The 17577-nt window shown below is 45.9% G+C and overlaps 1 protein-coding gene across 1 annotated transcript in view; it reads right to left on the reverse strand.

Annotated features, from left to right (window-relative positions):
• Positions 1 to 2920: 2920 nt before the first annotated feature.
• SHISA8 (shisa family member 8) overlaps positions 2921 to 17577 on the reverse strand; it is a 33124-nt gene continuing 18467 nt past the window's right edge. The window contains exons 2-4 of the mRNA XM_083462605.1: positions 10532 to 10659; positions 6420 to 6569; positions 2921 to 4080 (exon numbers count right to left, since the gene is read on the reverse strand). Coding sequence (XP_083318731.1) covers positions 3707 to 4080; positions 6420 to 6569; positions 10532 to 10659 — 652 coding nt within the window. The 3' untranslated portion in view covers positions 2921 to 3706. The remainder of the gene's footprint in view (positions 4081 to 6419; positions 6570 to 10531; positions 10660 to 17577) is intronic.

A 17577-nucleotide genomic window follows, 5' to 3' on the forward strand; every position in this document is an offset into this window, starting at 1 on the left:
CTTGTAGTCTCAATTCTTTTCACCACTTCATGCTTAAGCCTAGTTCCACAATGCTTTGAAGTGTCTTTGAGGGCATTTTAGGCTGTTTGGTGAGAGACAAATTATTTCACCTGGTGGCAGTGGAAAGAAGCAACACGTGCAATTACTTCACTGGATAAAATCTCCTGTGAAAGGTCCAGAGGGAAATCATAGAACTGTAGAGTTGGAAAGGATCCCAGGGGTCATTTAATCCAACCCTTGCACTGCAGGAATCCCTGGCAGATGACCATCTAACCTCTTTTTAAAAACCAGTGAAGAAGAGTCTACCACCTTCTGAGGGAGCCAGTTCCACTTTAGAACAGCTCTTACTGTCAGAAAGTTCTTCCTAATGTTTAGTCAGAAGCTCCTTTCTTGCCATTTGAATCCATTGGCTCAGGTCCTATCCTCTAAAATACTTCAGCTGTCTCTGCAGCTGAATGCTGGTCCCACCTCCTCTCTTGCCCCATAATTGCACCACCCACAATCCTTCAGATGAGGTAAAGAGCTTGCTCTGTGATCCAGCCACCGCCACCGCTTCTGCAGGTTAAATTATTTGACAAAAGGTTCCCCAGGGCCTTGCTGCCATGCACTCCCAAAAGAGAACGCGCTGATTTCCTGGATGGGATCCATTCATTCCCCTACAAAGCCACACACTGTGTGAACCTGGCTTTGTTAATTCCTGTGTCATTATCTATGCACTTGTAAGGTTGTGTTTTGTTTGGAAACAAGAGTGGGGATGCGTGATGATAAATTTCTGTGTTGGGCAATCTCCTGCTGCGAGGGTTGAAGCGAGAAGCCTAGCAACAGCGGAGCCTGTTTGTTATGGGAGCATCAGGAACGGCATCAGGCTGTGCAGAACAGAGAACAAGCAGTGGCCCAGTTCAAATTCACAACCTGGTGCTTCCTCCAGTTTGCCTCTGAAGTAAGCACCTTCCTGGTTGCTTCTGTGGTAGCACCATATGAAAAGTCAGCATTTGTATATGCCAGCCTTCCCCAACCTTGCACCCTCCAGATGTCCTGGACAACATCTCCCTTTGCTGGCTGTGGGTTGTCATCCAAAACAGCTGGAGGAGGCCAACTTGGGAATGGTAAACAGCTAGGGCTAGGTTTGTACCAAAAAAGGGAGATTTCGGTCCATTGTGAGATAAGATGCACCAGAGGTTGACTCCAATTCCAGTCATACCAAGCAGAGGAACATGTTGTGTCCAGTCTTTGTTGGATCAAAGCATCATAAGCTGCATTTGCACGTAACAACAAGTCAGACTTATTGTAGTTTATTAATGAATGAGCAATAAGCTGGTGCACACTCTCTAATCTCTCCCACTTTGCTTTTTCCTTTGTGTGAGTTGGGGTAGACAAGCCAGGAAGATTTGACTTCCCAATTTCTTTGAATCAGGAATTGTGGCTTGTTCAATCCATCAATCAATTCTTTATTGCTGCCCAAAAGACCCAATAGACAAAATTCAGTGCATATAAAATACATTAAAAAGTACACAAACTACTTGGACAAATCATTAAGACTATGCTTTTTTCAGACTTTTGTCTAATGCAAATTTATCTCTGATCCTGACCACCTCAGAAAGAAATTTGACAATGGCCAAAGTCACACTGGGAATTTTAATGTCTAGTAGGAACTTGGCATAGAATTGGCAGGTTTTCTGGGTAGATTTGCCATTAGTGGATTAATCAAATGTTGTTGGACCTGGTTATATATTCTACAGGACAGGAGAATGTGCTTCAGGCATTCTACTTCCTGGTTAGTACAAGGACATAATCATGTGAAATAAGGGACACCAGCAAATCTACCTCGGAACATTTCAGAGGGAAGCACATTAAGTCTGGCCTTAGTAAAAAGTCTACCATAATTGGTGACTGGCAAATTCTTTAAATTTTCAACTGTGTAAAATGACCTGACATACTGTATACTCACAGCACTTGGTGAGCAGGATGAGAATGAGGGGGCCCACAGATCACAGAAGGCAAAATCCCACAGTCTTTGTTTTACTGATTTTAGGGCATATGTAAGAGAAGGTCTGAAGACAAACCAATTGAAGCAGCTTTTTTGGGCAACGAGCTTGGACCAACAGCTTAAGTACTAATCCTGAGAAAAATGAAGGAGTAACCCTGTGCCCAATTTAAAAACACTGAACTTATGCCAATATTTGAAGCCTGACCACCAGGCCCTTGTCAGCAGAGGGCATCCCCCAGTTTCTAACAGTATGACTGAATTTGGAACACAAGCTCCTTAACAAGACATGATTGCCAGGTGATTTGTTGTTGGCTTGCTGGCTATGACTTATTAGGGAGCAACACATCGCAATCCCTAGTTTGGGTGTAATAGGAAACCAAGGTTTCCTGGCTTGTTTGTTCCCCTTGCGCTGGAGAGGAGCAAAGAGGGAGAGAGAAATGGTGGCACAGCAAACAGTGGTTTGATAGAGAAGGACAACATGCTGCTTGCTGACTGTAAACCATGACAAATCAGAAAGTCTGGCTTATGTTATGAGTCTATACACATATTTCCTACTCAGTGTTGTGAAATGAAGGCCATCTCTTGCTATTGTGGTGAACCACCGACTCCAGTCACACTGGTTCCTTTTTGGTTTGCTAGATCAAACCTTAAATAAGAAAGCTGATTTTCCAACCTATGGCTGACATTTCTACAAGGCTCCATGGGCAATGCCACTAAGAAGGTGCACGAGTCACACTCTCCCCTGACACATAATCACACTCTTCCACACTCTTCACAGCACGGTTCTTCCTGTACCTTCATGATAGGCAGCACTACCCTTTCTCAGAGTTTGGTGGGAAATATCCCCTAGAAAGCAATGCCCCTCCTTTTTCAATCCCCGTTAAGGATCCATGATAGTGAGTCTCTGACGAGTGGCAGGCAAAAAAACGTGTCAGCAGTATATAGGTTTTATATGCGACAAGAAATATTAACAAATGGCCTTAAACCGAAAGGTTTGCTAGAGAAGGACAAGAATCAAGTGAAGAACAAAGGGAACTGTGTAAAAATTTCTTCCAGCCCTTGGCAGTTCCCCTTTTGAACAGTTTATTACTGCTTTCATTGTTGTATTCCCATTTATTTTTATTTTTTGCATTTGTTTAACCACCAGGAAAGGCAGAAGAGGAATGTTATATTGGGCAAATGTTCAAACACAATGTTCTGGTTAATTATTGCAGCAGTTTGTCTTGTCCTTTGACTTGGCCTTTCCTGGCGAGGGGAAAAGAATGATATATTTTATTTACCACCCCGCCAACTTTCCCTTTGATGCATCTCCATGCAGAACGGTAGTGGAGTCCTCAGGTTTCCGGTGGATGCTGACCATTCTGGGATGTGCGATGTGATGAAGACGTGAGCTACAAACAAGAGTCGTGCATCGAATTGTGGAGCGACATGCATGCCGGTTTCACCACGCATGCTGGCCGAGTTCTGTCAGGGTGCAGAAAACAGAGGGCCACAGCAAATGGGCAAGTTCTGTCAGGAGCTGCAGACGATCCCTCAGCTCCGGTGGCCAAGCTTCCTTCCAAATTCCCTCGCTCTCTCACAGAACCCAGCAGTGCCAGCCGAGAGGAGGGGGTTGCTCTGCCAAGTCAACACTAGGAGCTCCAGCTTGACAAGGCAGGCCGCACCTCACAGGCTGCTTGAATATTTCAAAGGGAGGGGAGATTGAGGAGGAGGTCTGCTCTAGACAGTGACTTCCGTCTTGCTGTTGGTGGAGAAGGGCCGCTGCTGCTGGGCATAGTGGGTGGGCGTCTGGCTGAAGACCTCTGGGAGCTTCTCGATGCTGAACTGGCGCTTGGTGGTGTAGGCCTGCCGTCGAAGGTCAGGGTGGTTGGGATCCCACCCTGGTTTGAAGGCCGGGCTGCCTGCCAGTGTGTGGGCACTGGCTTTCATCACTTTGGCCTTCTGTCCTGGTGTTGCCAAGCCAATCAGAGCACAGCCATCCTGAAAGGGAGAAACGTCTTTCTGGTGTAGCGTCAAGGGAGGGAAGGACAGCGTGGCTGATGGCGGCATGTCCACCACAGGAAACCGCTTGTAGAATTCCTCAGGAGCACTTTCTGGAAGGGAATATATGGAACAGAGCAGAAAACGAAGGGCAAAACGTTTTTAAGGTTGTGATGGCTCTCCTGACAGCTCTGTAACCATCTAACCATCCTGCTTGTGAGTATCACTAGAGGGTTAGGGATGTTAAATGTTAACTAATTCCATCTGTACATAAGCAGGAGAAGGTTAATGTCAGGTCTGCTGAAAGCTTTAGGCACACGCAGTCTTGGTTTGTGTGTCAGGCTAAGCCAAACCACACATTAATGCAGGATTGTGCAGGTTCCCAGAGTCATTCTGCTGTGCTCAGCTAAGCCATGGTTTGGCTTGGCAAGTTGTCTGAATCCAAGCTTGTAGTTTATCTCTGCTGAACAAGCCACAAGCTGTGAACCATAGGACAAACCTTGGTTACAAATTGTGGTTAGTCTAGAGACGGCTGAACCGTGAGCCCAGATTCAAAGGATATGCTAAGCCAACCCATGGCATAGCACAGCAGCAGAATGAACAAGGAGGAGCAAAGCAGTCACTACCTCCTCTCCTAGAGCTCAGAGGTTTGTGCAAAGCGATGGTTTGGCTTAACATGACAGGCAAGTCAAACCATAGTCAACAAAATGGTAGATTTCAACAATTTAGATAAGAATGATACAAAGTCTAATATATAATTACATCAAAGAGCAAACATGCAGGTATTTTGATATTGGCAGGAAAAGCCATCATTGTTTTGAGTACAGCTAGATAGGCTTTGGCATTCTGCATAGGCCTTTATTTTAAATAACTTTGTTTGTGGTTACCATAACAACGAGGCCTTCTTGAATAGGTTAAAAGCTGAAGAAATGGCACAGAGTGATGGAGGTGCTCACCCCTTCTCTATGTCATAGGGTGGTCAATGGAGGCTCTCCAGCTGTTGCCTGTTGGTAGAATCCATCACCATGCCTTAATCCAGCCTTTGCCAACCTGGTGTCCCCCAAATGTTTTGAACTACAGTTCCCATCCACCCCTAGCGTTACACAGCTATGCTGACTGAAGCTGCTGTAGATCAAAACACCTGAAGGGCACCATGCCGTCAAAGGCTGTCTTAAGGCCTTAAAAACTCTTCCAAAGTGTGAGGAATAATAATTGTATAAAGGGGTGATTAATATTTGTTAAAGGGCAACTAATCCACGTTAAATTATTTTTGTCACCAGCTCTTAGTCATCTGCTCTGTATTCAACACCCCCACTGTAGTTGGGCCATGAGACTCATTCTGTTTGCCCTCAGCTCATGACTTATTCATCTCTCCAAAACAGCTCCCTTTTCTGTCTTAGCTCATGTTTTTCTTCCCCTGCAATCACTTTCCTTTCTTTCCCACCTCATTCAATCTTCCTCCGGCATTAGTGAAATCCAGCATTTACTACGAGCGATGGGCGAATCTGTGAATTTTGGTTTCTCTCAGTTTCTCATGTTTCACTTCTCCACATTTTCACATCAACTTGTATTTTTAAAACAACAACAACAACAACCAAAGTCCTCGTTAATATGCATCAGCATTTACATATGAACTGCTAATATGCACGTTTTCATATGCATTTTGCCTAAACACATTTTTCACAACACAATTTCCCATAATATAATGCATAATTTTATCCACTAATATATGCTTTTTATGCACATGTCCCCCTCGTATATGAACTTTTGTCACATTGCACAGCTGGAAAACTGCACTGCAAAATTGGAAAAAGCATGAGTTTCAAAAGGTGGCAGCATTCCAGTTCATGTGTTGTTTTGGAAAGTGGAATGAGGTTTATCTTTAAATGCGACCTGAATCCAGTTTCTCCCCATTCTCCAGCTACTATCCAGCAAAATGGAAGGCCAGCAACATGGTGGGGAAAACTTGGTCCAGCCCAATGGTCCCACTTCCTTGTGGACCTTACAACTCCCCCCCCCCCCGCTTCATACATGTCAGAGGCCATCTCACTTCTGCACAGAAGGCTACATTCTGTCAGAGGTTCCTAGGCACACCCCATGCAAACATCTTTCCATCAAGGCAAGCGAGAGACATTGCAACAGTTCAAGAACACATTGCAGCAGGGCAAAAACACCTGAGGAGGGTGTGAAGCCTGCCTAGGGAAGGGGCATGGTCTGGACTATGGCCAGATGGAAAAGCCTGACCCATGTTTTGGCTCCCAGGCCTGAGGTTCCCCACCCCTAGTCAACAAAGACACAATGATGATGTCACCCCGTACACAGCAATGGGCAGATAGGCCTGAGTACATGGAGATATATCATACCACACTGGGGCAACCAGCTCTCACAGCCTTCCTCCAGCAAATGCCAGCCTTACTTTGCCCGGCAGGAGACGCAGTGCCGCAATACCTACCTACAGCCTTGAGAGTTGCATACTTGGCATAGTCGGGCGCTTGGTGTGGCAGCGTGCTTGCCATTTGCAGCCGGTTGTTGTGTGAATGTGACAGCCCAATCTGTGAGATGCTGGAGGGGTTAACCACAGCGTTGTTCAAGTGGTTCTTGTCTGGAAGCAGAAGGAGGTGGCAAGGTAAGGCTTCAGCACAATCCGCTCAGTGTCCTAGGCCCTCCCAAGTGCGAGGAGAATTGCAAATTCTGTTTCCCAAGAAAGTGGACCTCGTGCCAGGCAGAGAGACAGTGAGGCACAGCAGACAGACTTCTGGAGGTAACAGCAGTTGATGGAGAAGGACAAAGACCTACCACCCACCTCCAATGCCAGGTCACCACCTAGAAATTTCATCGCAGGAGGTTGGAGTAGATGACCCTTAGGGTCCCTTCAAACTCTACAATTCTACAATTCAACAGATGAATTCTCAAATATGTGACAAGAAAAGATGTAAACCCTAGTGGCTGGATGAAGTTGTCTGACTATGTCTGTGTGAATGAATTGGCATTAGTAGCTATATGGCAAGGGAGGTTGAAGGCAAAGCTCTGTTAGGAAGAGAAACAGAATTTGTTGCTCTCTCCACCTCTTTCTTTCTTTGGCTGGGTTTCTACCTTTACCATTCTTCTGACAGGCAGAAATTCAGCAGGTGGGGAAGATGTGAGTCATTGGAATTAATGTGCATCACTAACTTATATCCATAAATTTCATTGGGTCTACTCTATGAGTATGACCAGCATTGGAAACAACCCATTGTAATGGATTGCTTTGTGGTCATTTCATTCTGCACCAGGTAAAGTATTTTTTAGCCCCCCAATCCCCCTCCCCCCACGACTTGTCCCAAAGGTGGCAACCTAGGCTAGGGGCTTCCCTGGAAACCTAGTGGGGAAGCAAGATCTGTTGGAAGGGTTAATGCTGTGAACCCCTCCATCTTATGCTTAGGCTGTATACATGTGTAAATAAGACTATATATGCTAAAGAAGCCACAGTCTCCACTGGCCTTCAATCCAAGGAAACTGAACCCTGGGTAAGCACAGGAATCTCTGAAGCCTCTTGCCACTCAGAGATTGGGATGAGCAGAACAGTAACACAACAAACAGCCTTTGAAACACAGGAGGAGGCTTTCCATAGCCTATTGATTTGCTTGCGTTCTGTAATTCTTTTCTCACCTCACCACCTGCTGCCGGTTAATCTTGTGACAGCAAAACCTTTCGGGCAGAGTTTGTGCCTTTTGCAAAGCATGTCGGGGATAATGGATCCCAGCCTTAATTAAGGATTTGGGGGCCCGGCAGTATTAGGCGATGGCGATTATGACGACGATCTGAATGATACCCCTGGCAGTGGCTGCCAATGTGGTTATCGCTCAGATTTCATTCTTCAGGGCCTCAAGCGAGTGACACTCGTCAGTTCTCACTTCAGTTAACCAATGTTCAAAGGTGATAGGGAGGGAGGCAGGGAGAGGAGGGAGGAAATCTGTATTTAAACTGGGACAAGTGTCATGGGCAAACAAGAGAGGAGGAGGCAGAACGCTCTCTCGGCCCCAGGCAGAACTGAGTCACAACACAAAGAGAAGCAGCAGCAAACCATCCCCCTCCATCAGCTGGATGTAAATCGGAGCAGAGATAGCCCCTTGCCTGCCAGCCCCCCCCCTCCCCACTGCAAGAATTAGCAAGGAAGAGATTGTATGTGTAAAATGTTTGGGGGAAGTGTGCATGTGGGGGAATCCTGCCCTCATCTAGTCACTGGTGCGCTCAGATGGTTTTCACCCTGGCAACTGTTCACCTTGCAAAATGTGGGGGCTGACATTGCCAGAGGTCACACATCCCCCCCCCCATGATGACCAGCTGCATTTCTCCGCAGGGGTATCCCACCCCCACCCCCCGCTCAAGAGCAGCAGAGGCTGAAAAGATACAGGGAAAGGATTACTGCCAATTGTTCCCTTTACAAAATGCTCATGAAAGCTATCTGTTCCAATATTAGTATTCTTATTCTTATTATTTAACAATATTTCTATACTGGCCAGTAACTATTATCTGTCTCAACCAGTGAAGTCAGTGAAGGTCCTGTGTGAGTGTCTGGAGGCGGTTGGAGGATGGATGGCAGCTAACAAACTGAGGTTGAATCCTGACAAGACAGAAGTACTATTTTGGGGGACAGGGGGCGGGTGGGTGTGGGGGACTCCCTGGTCCTGAATGGGGCAACTGTGTCCCTGAAGGACCAGGTGCGCAGCCTGGGAGTCATTTTGGACTTTTGGACATTTTGAAGGCACAGGTCAATTCTGTGTCCAGGGCAGCTGTCTATCAGCTCCATCTGGTACATAGGCTGAGACCCACAGACTGTCTTGCCAGAGTGGTGCATGCTCTAGTTATCTCCCGCTTGGACTACTGCAATGCACTCTATGTGGTGCTACCTTTGCAGGTGACCCAGAAACTACAACTAATTCAGAATGCAGAAGCTAGACTGGTGACTGGGAGTGGCCACTGGGACCATGTAACACCAGTCCTAAAGGATCTTCATTGGCTCCTAGTGTGTTTCCGAGCACAATTCAAAGTGTTGGTGCTGACCTTTAAAGCCCTAAATGGCCTTGGCCCCATAGACCTGAAGGAGCGTCTCCTCCCCCATCGCTCTGCCCGGACACTGAGGTCCTCCAAGAATCTTCTGCTGGTTCCCTCACTGCGAGAAACGAGATTACAGGGAGCCAGGCAGAGGGCCTTCTTGGTAGTGGTGCCTGCCCTGTGGAACACCTTCCCATCAGATGTCACGGAAATAAGCAACTATCTGACTTTTAGAAGACATCTGAAGGCAGCCATGTTTGATGTTTTAGTATGTTCTGATATATGCTGTGAGCCGCCCAGAGTGGCTGGGGAAACCCGGCTAGTTGGGCGGAGTATAAAAAATAAAACTATTGTCGTCATCATTATCATCCCTCCCTGCCCAGGGTTCCTAGGTGCTTCCAAAAATAAGTGGAACAGGTAGAAGTCCAACGAGTACAGCTTCTCCCCCACCCCACCCATGGAGGCAGCGTAGCAGAAACGCTTTAAGTTTCTGCCTCTTACACATATGCTCTGCTGGAAACATTTAATGGGGCAGCAGTACTGGATTACTGTTTGTATACATTTGCATACATTATGTAGGCATTTATGGGCTTGGTAAGTTTGTTCTACAGTTGATACTGATGCGGATGAATGGATTGCATTTGTGTCCCCACCCCCTTAGGTGCCTTGGGCTGCCTTTGGGGAGGAAAGGTAGGCTATAAATATGGAATGGCATGCAACATTCAACAAAAAGAGAGGGAGAATATATTTTCTTCCTTTACTGATACCAAGTAGTGCTTAGACTAAAGGTTTTCTGAGGGCAGCTTGGCATATTGAGGGTTGAGGATAGGCATTATATAGGTCATGCAAGGACGTGAGGTGGGGGGGAGGGGCTGTCTCTAGGTTTCTATGGACTCTAGGTATCTATCCCTGCCATGTTGAAAGGGAAGAAGCCTTAGGTGTTTCCTTGGACATCCAGTGCGTAGAAGTCCTCTTTTGGGTTGTTTCACTCAGGTCAGGTGATGCCCTCCCCCAAACTGGTTGTGTGAATTGTCACCAAACCCTCTAGAAGAAGAAGAAGAGGAGGAGGAGGAGGAGTTTGGATTTGATATCCCGCTTTATCACTACCCTAAGGAGTCTCAAAGCGGCTAACAATCTCCTTTCCCTCCCACCCCCACAACAAACACTCTGTGAGGTGAGTGAGGCTGGGAGACTTCAGAGAAGTGTGACGGAGGAGCGGAGACACAAACCCGGTTCACCAGATTATGAGTCTACCACTCTTAACCACTACACTGCACTGGATGAGCAACTTGTGAACCTGGGATATTCTGTATACAAAGAAAGTTTTCTCCTACACAGGCTGCATACAATACCACACATTTAAAGCACATGCCTCCCCCCAAAGAATCATGGGAACTGTAGTTTGCCCCCACTCTACTGTGCCCTTAACAAATTGCAGTTCCTGGATTTTTGGCTGGGAGAAGGAGAACGGTCTAGCTGTGTTTTGAGCTGTTAATATGCACACAGCTGAGGACTTTGTGATTATCTTACCTGTGCTATTCCTGGGAGATCGAGAAAACCCATCGCTAATCTGGACCTGCACACTGCCAATGTGGCTCTCTGGCAAGATGTCAGATGGTCCATGTCCTCCTGGCTGTTTCAGGAGATCTGTGAGCGTCCTAGAAAAGGTATGGAGGGAAATTAAGCAGCGCCATCATAAGTAAAGATCCTAAGCAGTTGTTACTGTGAGTATAATTCTGACACTTTTTTCACGTGTCGTTTCGGTTCACCCGTTGCTTACCCTTTGCACCTGCTTGCCTTTCCAGACATTCACAGCAAGGTATGTGCCCTTGCTGTTCATTTCTTGCATAAGCCTCCCTGCTCAGAATGGAACAGGCTTCTGTTTGATGGGTGCCTCCTTTTCTCAGCGCTTAAAACTGCAAGGGGAAACAGCTTTGTTCTTTCATCTGCTGATAGAGCTCAGTTTTTCTTGAATGGGGCTGAACAATTTTCATGGTTATATAGTCTGTGAGTTGCATCATGAACACCAGTGTTGGGGACCAGCTCCGGTGTCCCCAACATCATTTTTAAAAAATCTCAGTTGGACTTGCAGCTTTGCTGAACCTGATAAGGGGCTTTGGTCTAGCACCAAGAGGAAACCAAACCAACAAGAAGAATTTATTCACGTTCTATAAGGGGGGGGGGGAAGAGGGCAAAGAGAATATCTTATCATTTGTTTTCGAATCAGAATTTTGGGGGCTGTCCACCAAAACGTACAATGTGGATGTGTTTTGGTAGTCTGGATCATGCTTCTTGTCAGCTGCCCTTCATTTCATTTCATTTCATTTGGAAAAACATCCATCCCACTTTTTAGGTAAAAGCCCATTGAAACACAACTGAAACTCAAAACCAACAATAGATACATAACTATTGGCAATGGAGAAACAATTAAGCCATATTATAAGTGGGCTACTGTGTGGGCTACTGTGTTGGCATCTGGGCTGTTGCCAACATGGCACTGTTGCTATTATTTCCATTTTTCTGGGCTTCCAGGGTATTTCTTTTTTATGTATTCATTTCCCACATAACTGACCTATGGGGAATTTATCTGTTGTTCTCCATTGCATAATGTATAATCTTTCCTTATGAGAACTGATCCAGGGCTTGCCAGGCTCTTTGTGGACATATCCTCTGGGTGTGGATTAAAAACTTGCCTTGCACCAAGGCAGGCGACTGGCCCATCTGTTTCAGAGTGGGACACTGTGACTGGCGTCAACTCTCCTCCAGCCTCACTACTTTAATTGGGGATATCAGTGACTGGGCCTGAGGCCTTAGCTGCCAAGGGTGGCAAGCCTTTTTTTCACTTGGGGGCCGCATTTCGTCCTGGATAGTCTTACAGGATCCCTGCAGCAATGGTGGGCAGGGTGAGAGTAGGAGGGGGCAAAGCTGTTGAGCTTTTCAGGCTAAATTGCAAAAAAAGTAAAAATGACGTTTTCGAGGTATTTCTATGTGAAGTCAGCCAAAACGCACTGCTGCCATGGGCTGCCATTTGTCCGAATTTTCACCAATTTCCAAGCAGACACTGCTGCCGGCTGCAGTGGTCCGGATATGCACAGGAGATCCCGGATGTATTGCAACCCTAGGCTGAGAGGGAAAATGTAGGTGGGTCCAAATGTGGGCAGTGCAAGAGGTATAATTCTTTGTATCCAGGTAAGCAAGAGGCATTATGACAGTTCAACATACACTCCAACATGTTGAGTCCCAAAACCAGGGCGCATGTCTTACTGGTCATGCTCTTGTGTGAGTCACATGACCCGTGTAAGATCACGGAGCCCAAAATGGCTGCCGTGCTCTCGCAGGGAAAAACAGGATGTCCTGTTTTTTCAGGGACGTTTGTGGGGGATGGTTCAAGGGCACACTCCAGATGGACAGGCGCACTTTAAGGAAGGGTGCACAGCAAGACAAGAGGAGAGGGCCATGGCCTGGAGAGATATGGCAGGGGCAGGGAGTGTAGCTTATAAGAGTCATGAGGGCTAGTGAGAGAGGCCTAGAGGCTACAACTCTGCTTATCCAGAAGTTTGGACCCCAGGCCTGAGGTTCCCGAATGCAGCCTGTTATACATGTAAAAGCACATCTGCTTTCTTAACAGGAAAATATAATCAGCTGCAAAAAACCCCACAAAAACCTCCCCAGAAAAATTATGGCAACTTGCATGATAACTTTTAAAATAATAATAAGACAAAAGCCCTAGAGAATAGCCCAAACCCAGCAGTTCTTGCATTCTCATACCTTTTCACAATGGCTTTCATAACTTCAGCATGAAGTGCCAAATTACTTGACGTAAGGAACATCTATAATTTGTGTCACATTTGCATTTGAAACACTAGGAGCCTTTCCTGCAATTCCCAGGGGCTCCTGGGCCAAGGCATGTGCACTTACGATAGTGTGGCTCCAGAGTCCGTTATACCAAATGGTTCTTTCTTCATGCAAATTGACACAGAAGCAAACTGGGTGGCAGCAGATTCCTGGCAGGAGATTCTTAAGTGAAGATCGCAACTGCATGCATTTTTCTTGACACAGATTACTGTGAAATGTGAAGCTAGAGCAATCAAGGACTCGTTTATCTGCCATTTCAAGCAAAATGATGGTTAATGGATAACCTTTCTGTGGTATTCTTTGGTTCTGGCTGAAGAATAGTTCTCATTCTCATGCTAGGTGATATGCTTGTGATATGCTTTCCTAAAAAAGCCATGAGCTCTTGCTACCAAGTTCCACTGAGCCTTTGCTTAAAACAAACTTCACCTTGATGGGCTAAAGCACACGCTGAGAGGAGGACCTCAGGAGGACTATGGGTTTTCCATTCCGGAATTAAAGGATGCTTACAGTGGCCCGTTCCTCAGAAACCTATATATTTTGTAAAGAGTTCCTGCATCTGATTTAGGAACAAGATCTGACACTGACCACTAAGGTACTTTGTAGTAGAATAGCAGCAGCAACAACAGTTGTATTATTTATTATGGGAATAATCAAAGCTATTCTTTTCATTGATATAATGGAGGATCAGTATGGCAAAGTGTTAAAAAGGATTGTGGTGCATTGATCCATGCAGTTTGGGGTTGGAATCTTGCAACCCCTGTGTGATAGCTCAGTCAGTAGAGCAGGAGACTATTAATATCAAGGTTGTTTGTTGGAGCCCCATATCAGGCAAAAATATTGCCGAACTGCAGGGAGTTGGACTAGATGACCCTTGTGAACCCTTCCAACTCTACAATTCCATGATTCTAACCCCAAATGTCATACACAACAGAAACCTCATTGCCAGCAGGAGGGGATTTCAAACATAAATGCTAGAGGGGGGATGGAGTTCCTGGAGATAGCAGCTGGCTATATATATGAAATACTGTATGCCAGGATCCAAGTTTGGGGCAAAAACTCTTTGGTGAGATAACCCTAGCAGAGATTTAAAGTCACAAAATATGCAGTAAAGTGTGGAAATATAGGCTGTTAGACCTTTAAAATATGCCCTTCCAAGTGAGTTCCAAAATTTCGCTCTTCCACCCCAGCACAGGAAAAAACCACACGTTTGGTAAGTTAAAAAACTCTTCAAAGTTTTGTTTTATGTGCTTTTCCATACACCAGCAGAAAATTTGCACAGCTAGTAAAACTTAGTTTAGTTACAAAGTGGTAAAGTTCCTAAATTATTGGTACAGGACCACAAGAGTGGCTGGTGAGAGCCATGCAGTTGAGCTGGAGCAACCAGCTCAAACCTTATTCACACAATGAATTCAAAGGTAGATTGGGGGGACGGACAATAGACTTGATTACCTATTTCCTCCTAAGGTAAGGGAAGTGATATAGCTAAGCCTGGCAGGACAGCTTAGTCTATGGTATTAACTCCTTCATGCATTAATAAGATTTAAGCATGCTGGTTATCCTACATTTGCGGGATGGTGTTTGCAGTGCATGGGACAGGGAGAGTTAACCCCCCCCCTTTTCCAAGCTGTGACACCCCAACCACAAAGCATCATCACACTGCAATTAGGCTTTCCCCCAAACTAACTGCAGGAGGAGTGATGTGATGGAGGGAGGATGCAGGGCACATGGGGGCAAATGGGAAGGAGCTATTTCCCACCCCAATTTACACACATAATACAGGTTGAATATAGGTGGAAATTCACAGCATGAACACCTCGGCAGATACTGATTCCCCACCCCAAGATGCTTCTAGGGCTTGATTTTTACTCTCTGACCTGCAGCCTGACTTGTGTCTGAGTTCCCTCCCAATGACTTTCTTTGCACAGACCAAATTAGCACATTCTTAGCTAGAGAAAGGGAAAGGTTTGTTTCCCTCTTCCCGGAAGGCTCTCCACTTCCAGAAGTGTTTATATTTTCATGTTTTAATGAGATTGTGTCACTGTGCATTTTAATTATAGATGTTTATATTTTAATGCTTGTGTAATTGGTTTTTATACTTGTAAATAGTTTTGAAGCCTATTCTGGTATTAAGCAGGATATACATATTTATGTTGTTGTTTGTGGTTTAGTCATTTAGTCGTGTTCGACTCTTCGTGACCCCATGGACCAGAGCACGCCAGGCACGCCTGTCTTCCACTGCCTCCCACAGTTTGGTCAGACTCATGTTTGTAGCTTCGAGAACACTGTCCAACCATCTCGTCCTCTGTCGTCCCCTTCTCCTTGTGCCCTCCATCTTTCCCAACATCAGGATCTTTTCCAGGGAGTCTTCTCTTCTCATGAGGTGGCCAAAGTATTGGAGCCTCAGCTTCACGATCTGTCCTTCCAGTGGGCACTCAGGGCTGATTTCCTTAAGAATGGATATGTTTGATCTTCTTGCAGTCCATGGGACTCTCAAGAGTCTCCTCCAGCACCATAATTCAAAAGCATCAATTCTTTGGCGATCAGCCTTCTTTATGGTCCAGCTCTCACTTCCATACATCACTACTGGGAAAACCATGGCTTTAACTATACGGACCTTTGTTGGTAAGGTCATGTCTCTGCTTTTTAAGATGCTGTCTAGGTTTGTCATTGCCTTTCTCCCAAGGAGCAGGCATCTTTTAATTTTGTGACTGCTGTCACCATCTGCAGTGATCATGGAGCCCAAGAAAGTAAAATCTCTCACTGCCTCCATTTCTTCCCCTTCTGTTTGCCAGGAGGTGATGGGCCCAGTGGCCATGATCTTCGTTTTTTTGATGTTGAGCTTCAGACCATATTTTGTGCTCTCCTCTTTCAACCTCATTAAAAGGTTCTTTAATTCTTCCTCACTTTCTGCCATCAAGGTTGTGTCATCTGCATATCTGAGGTTGTTGATATTTCTTCCGGCGATCTTAATTGGGATTCATCCAGCCCTGCCTTTCGCATGATGATTTCTGCATATAAGTTAAATAAGCAGGGAGACAATATACAGCATTGCCGTACTCCTTTCCCAATTTTGAACCAGTCAGTTGTTCCATATCCAGTTCAAAAAGAAAAGTTCTTCATCCTATTTATGAAACTGGCCCCGCCTCCCAACAGTGCTGATAGGTTAACTGGGGTTTGGCGGGACAGCAGCTTGAGCAACCCCCTCCCCCCAGTTGTCTTTTGCCCACTGATAAAGATTTTTGCTTGTTAAGGTAGTTTTACAAAAATAATCTTCCGTTCACTCTTCTGGTTGCTTTTCAAAGGATATTTAATGTTATGTTTTTTATTTGTTATTTCTTTCATTACATCCTTTGCATTTCAGTCCACTTATTGCATTGTGATTCTAAATTGTTGTAAGCCACCCTTAGTGGCACACGTGCATTAGGAGGACGTGATTAGGGTTGCCATATTTCAAAAAGTGAAAATCCAGACACAAAAGTTGTTGAGCTCTTTTTGGCAAAATCACAAAAAATGCCGACATAGGTTGCCATACCTACGGATTTTCCTGGACATTTTGCAGTATTCCAGGTATGTCTGGGAAATTCCAGATGTATGCCAACCCTAGACATTGATAGAAATATTGATACCAACTGACCTCCTAAAATGAAACAGAAGCTTTCCTAAAACTCAGTTGATGCCAGCTTATTACCCGCAAGTAGGCACTCCAGCCAACATCAGCAAAGGCTCGTCATCGTGGACAGATTAAGCTCCTCGTTAGGAGCTCTGGAAAAAACCATAAATGAGCCAGTGAGTACCGGCGAAGGGCCAAACGCTTTCAAGCATCTCTTCAAGGGGAAGCTGGTGTGAGCATTCCGGTGCTGGCTTACAAGCCCGGGAAAGCAAGCCAGGACGTGTACAGCTCAATGCTTGTACAGGGCCCCGCAGAGAAAATGCAGCCTGGCAGTCGCAGTCACGGGCCTGAAGCCCAGGAGCAAAGGCGAAAGAAGGGACCCATGATGTTAGTCAAGAAGGATTATACTTAAGGGAACCTGAAGAGTCAAAGGGAGCCCACCCCCCCATAGCCTGTAACCCTGCTGCTGCGTTTCAGGGCAAGCTGGCGTTTTCGCACCAGTGTTGCCAATGCTCAGTAAATTTTAAAGTCAAGGAGAGATAGAGAGAGAGAGAGAGAGAGAGAGAGAGAGAGAGAGAAAGAAAGAAAGAAAGAAAGAAAGAAAGAAAGAAAGAGAAACTCCCCCCCCCCTCTGTGTGTGTCCATATGCCTATTTTTCAATTGTACAGTGCCGATCAGAAGGTCGGCGGTTCGAATCCCCTCGACGGGGTGAGCTCCCATTGCTCGGTCCCTGCTCCTGCCAACCTAGCAGTTCAAAAGCACGTCAAAGTGCAAGTAGATAAATAGGTACCGCTCTGGCGGGAAGGTAAACGGTGTTTCCATGCGCTGCTCTGCTTCGCCAGAAGCGACTTAGTCATGCTGGCCACATGACCCGGAAGCTGTACGCCGGCTCCCTCAGCCAATAAAGCGAGATGAGCGCCGCAACCCCAGAGTCGGTCTTGACTGGATCTAATGGTCAGGGGTCCCTTTACCTTTACCTTTTTACCTTGGGTTACAGACGCTTCAGGTTACAGACGCTTCAGGTTACAGACTCCGCTAACCCAGAAATAGTACCTTGGGTTAAGAACTTTGCTTCAGGATGAGAACAGAAATCGTGCTCCGGCGGCGCGGT

Source organism: Podarcis liolepis, assembly GCF_965112155.1.
Source record: "Podarcis liolepis genome assembly, chromosome: 10".
NCBI lineage: Eukaryota > Metazoa > Chordata > Lepidosauria > Squamata > Lacertidae > Podarcis > Podarcis liolepis.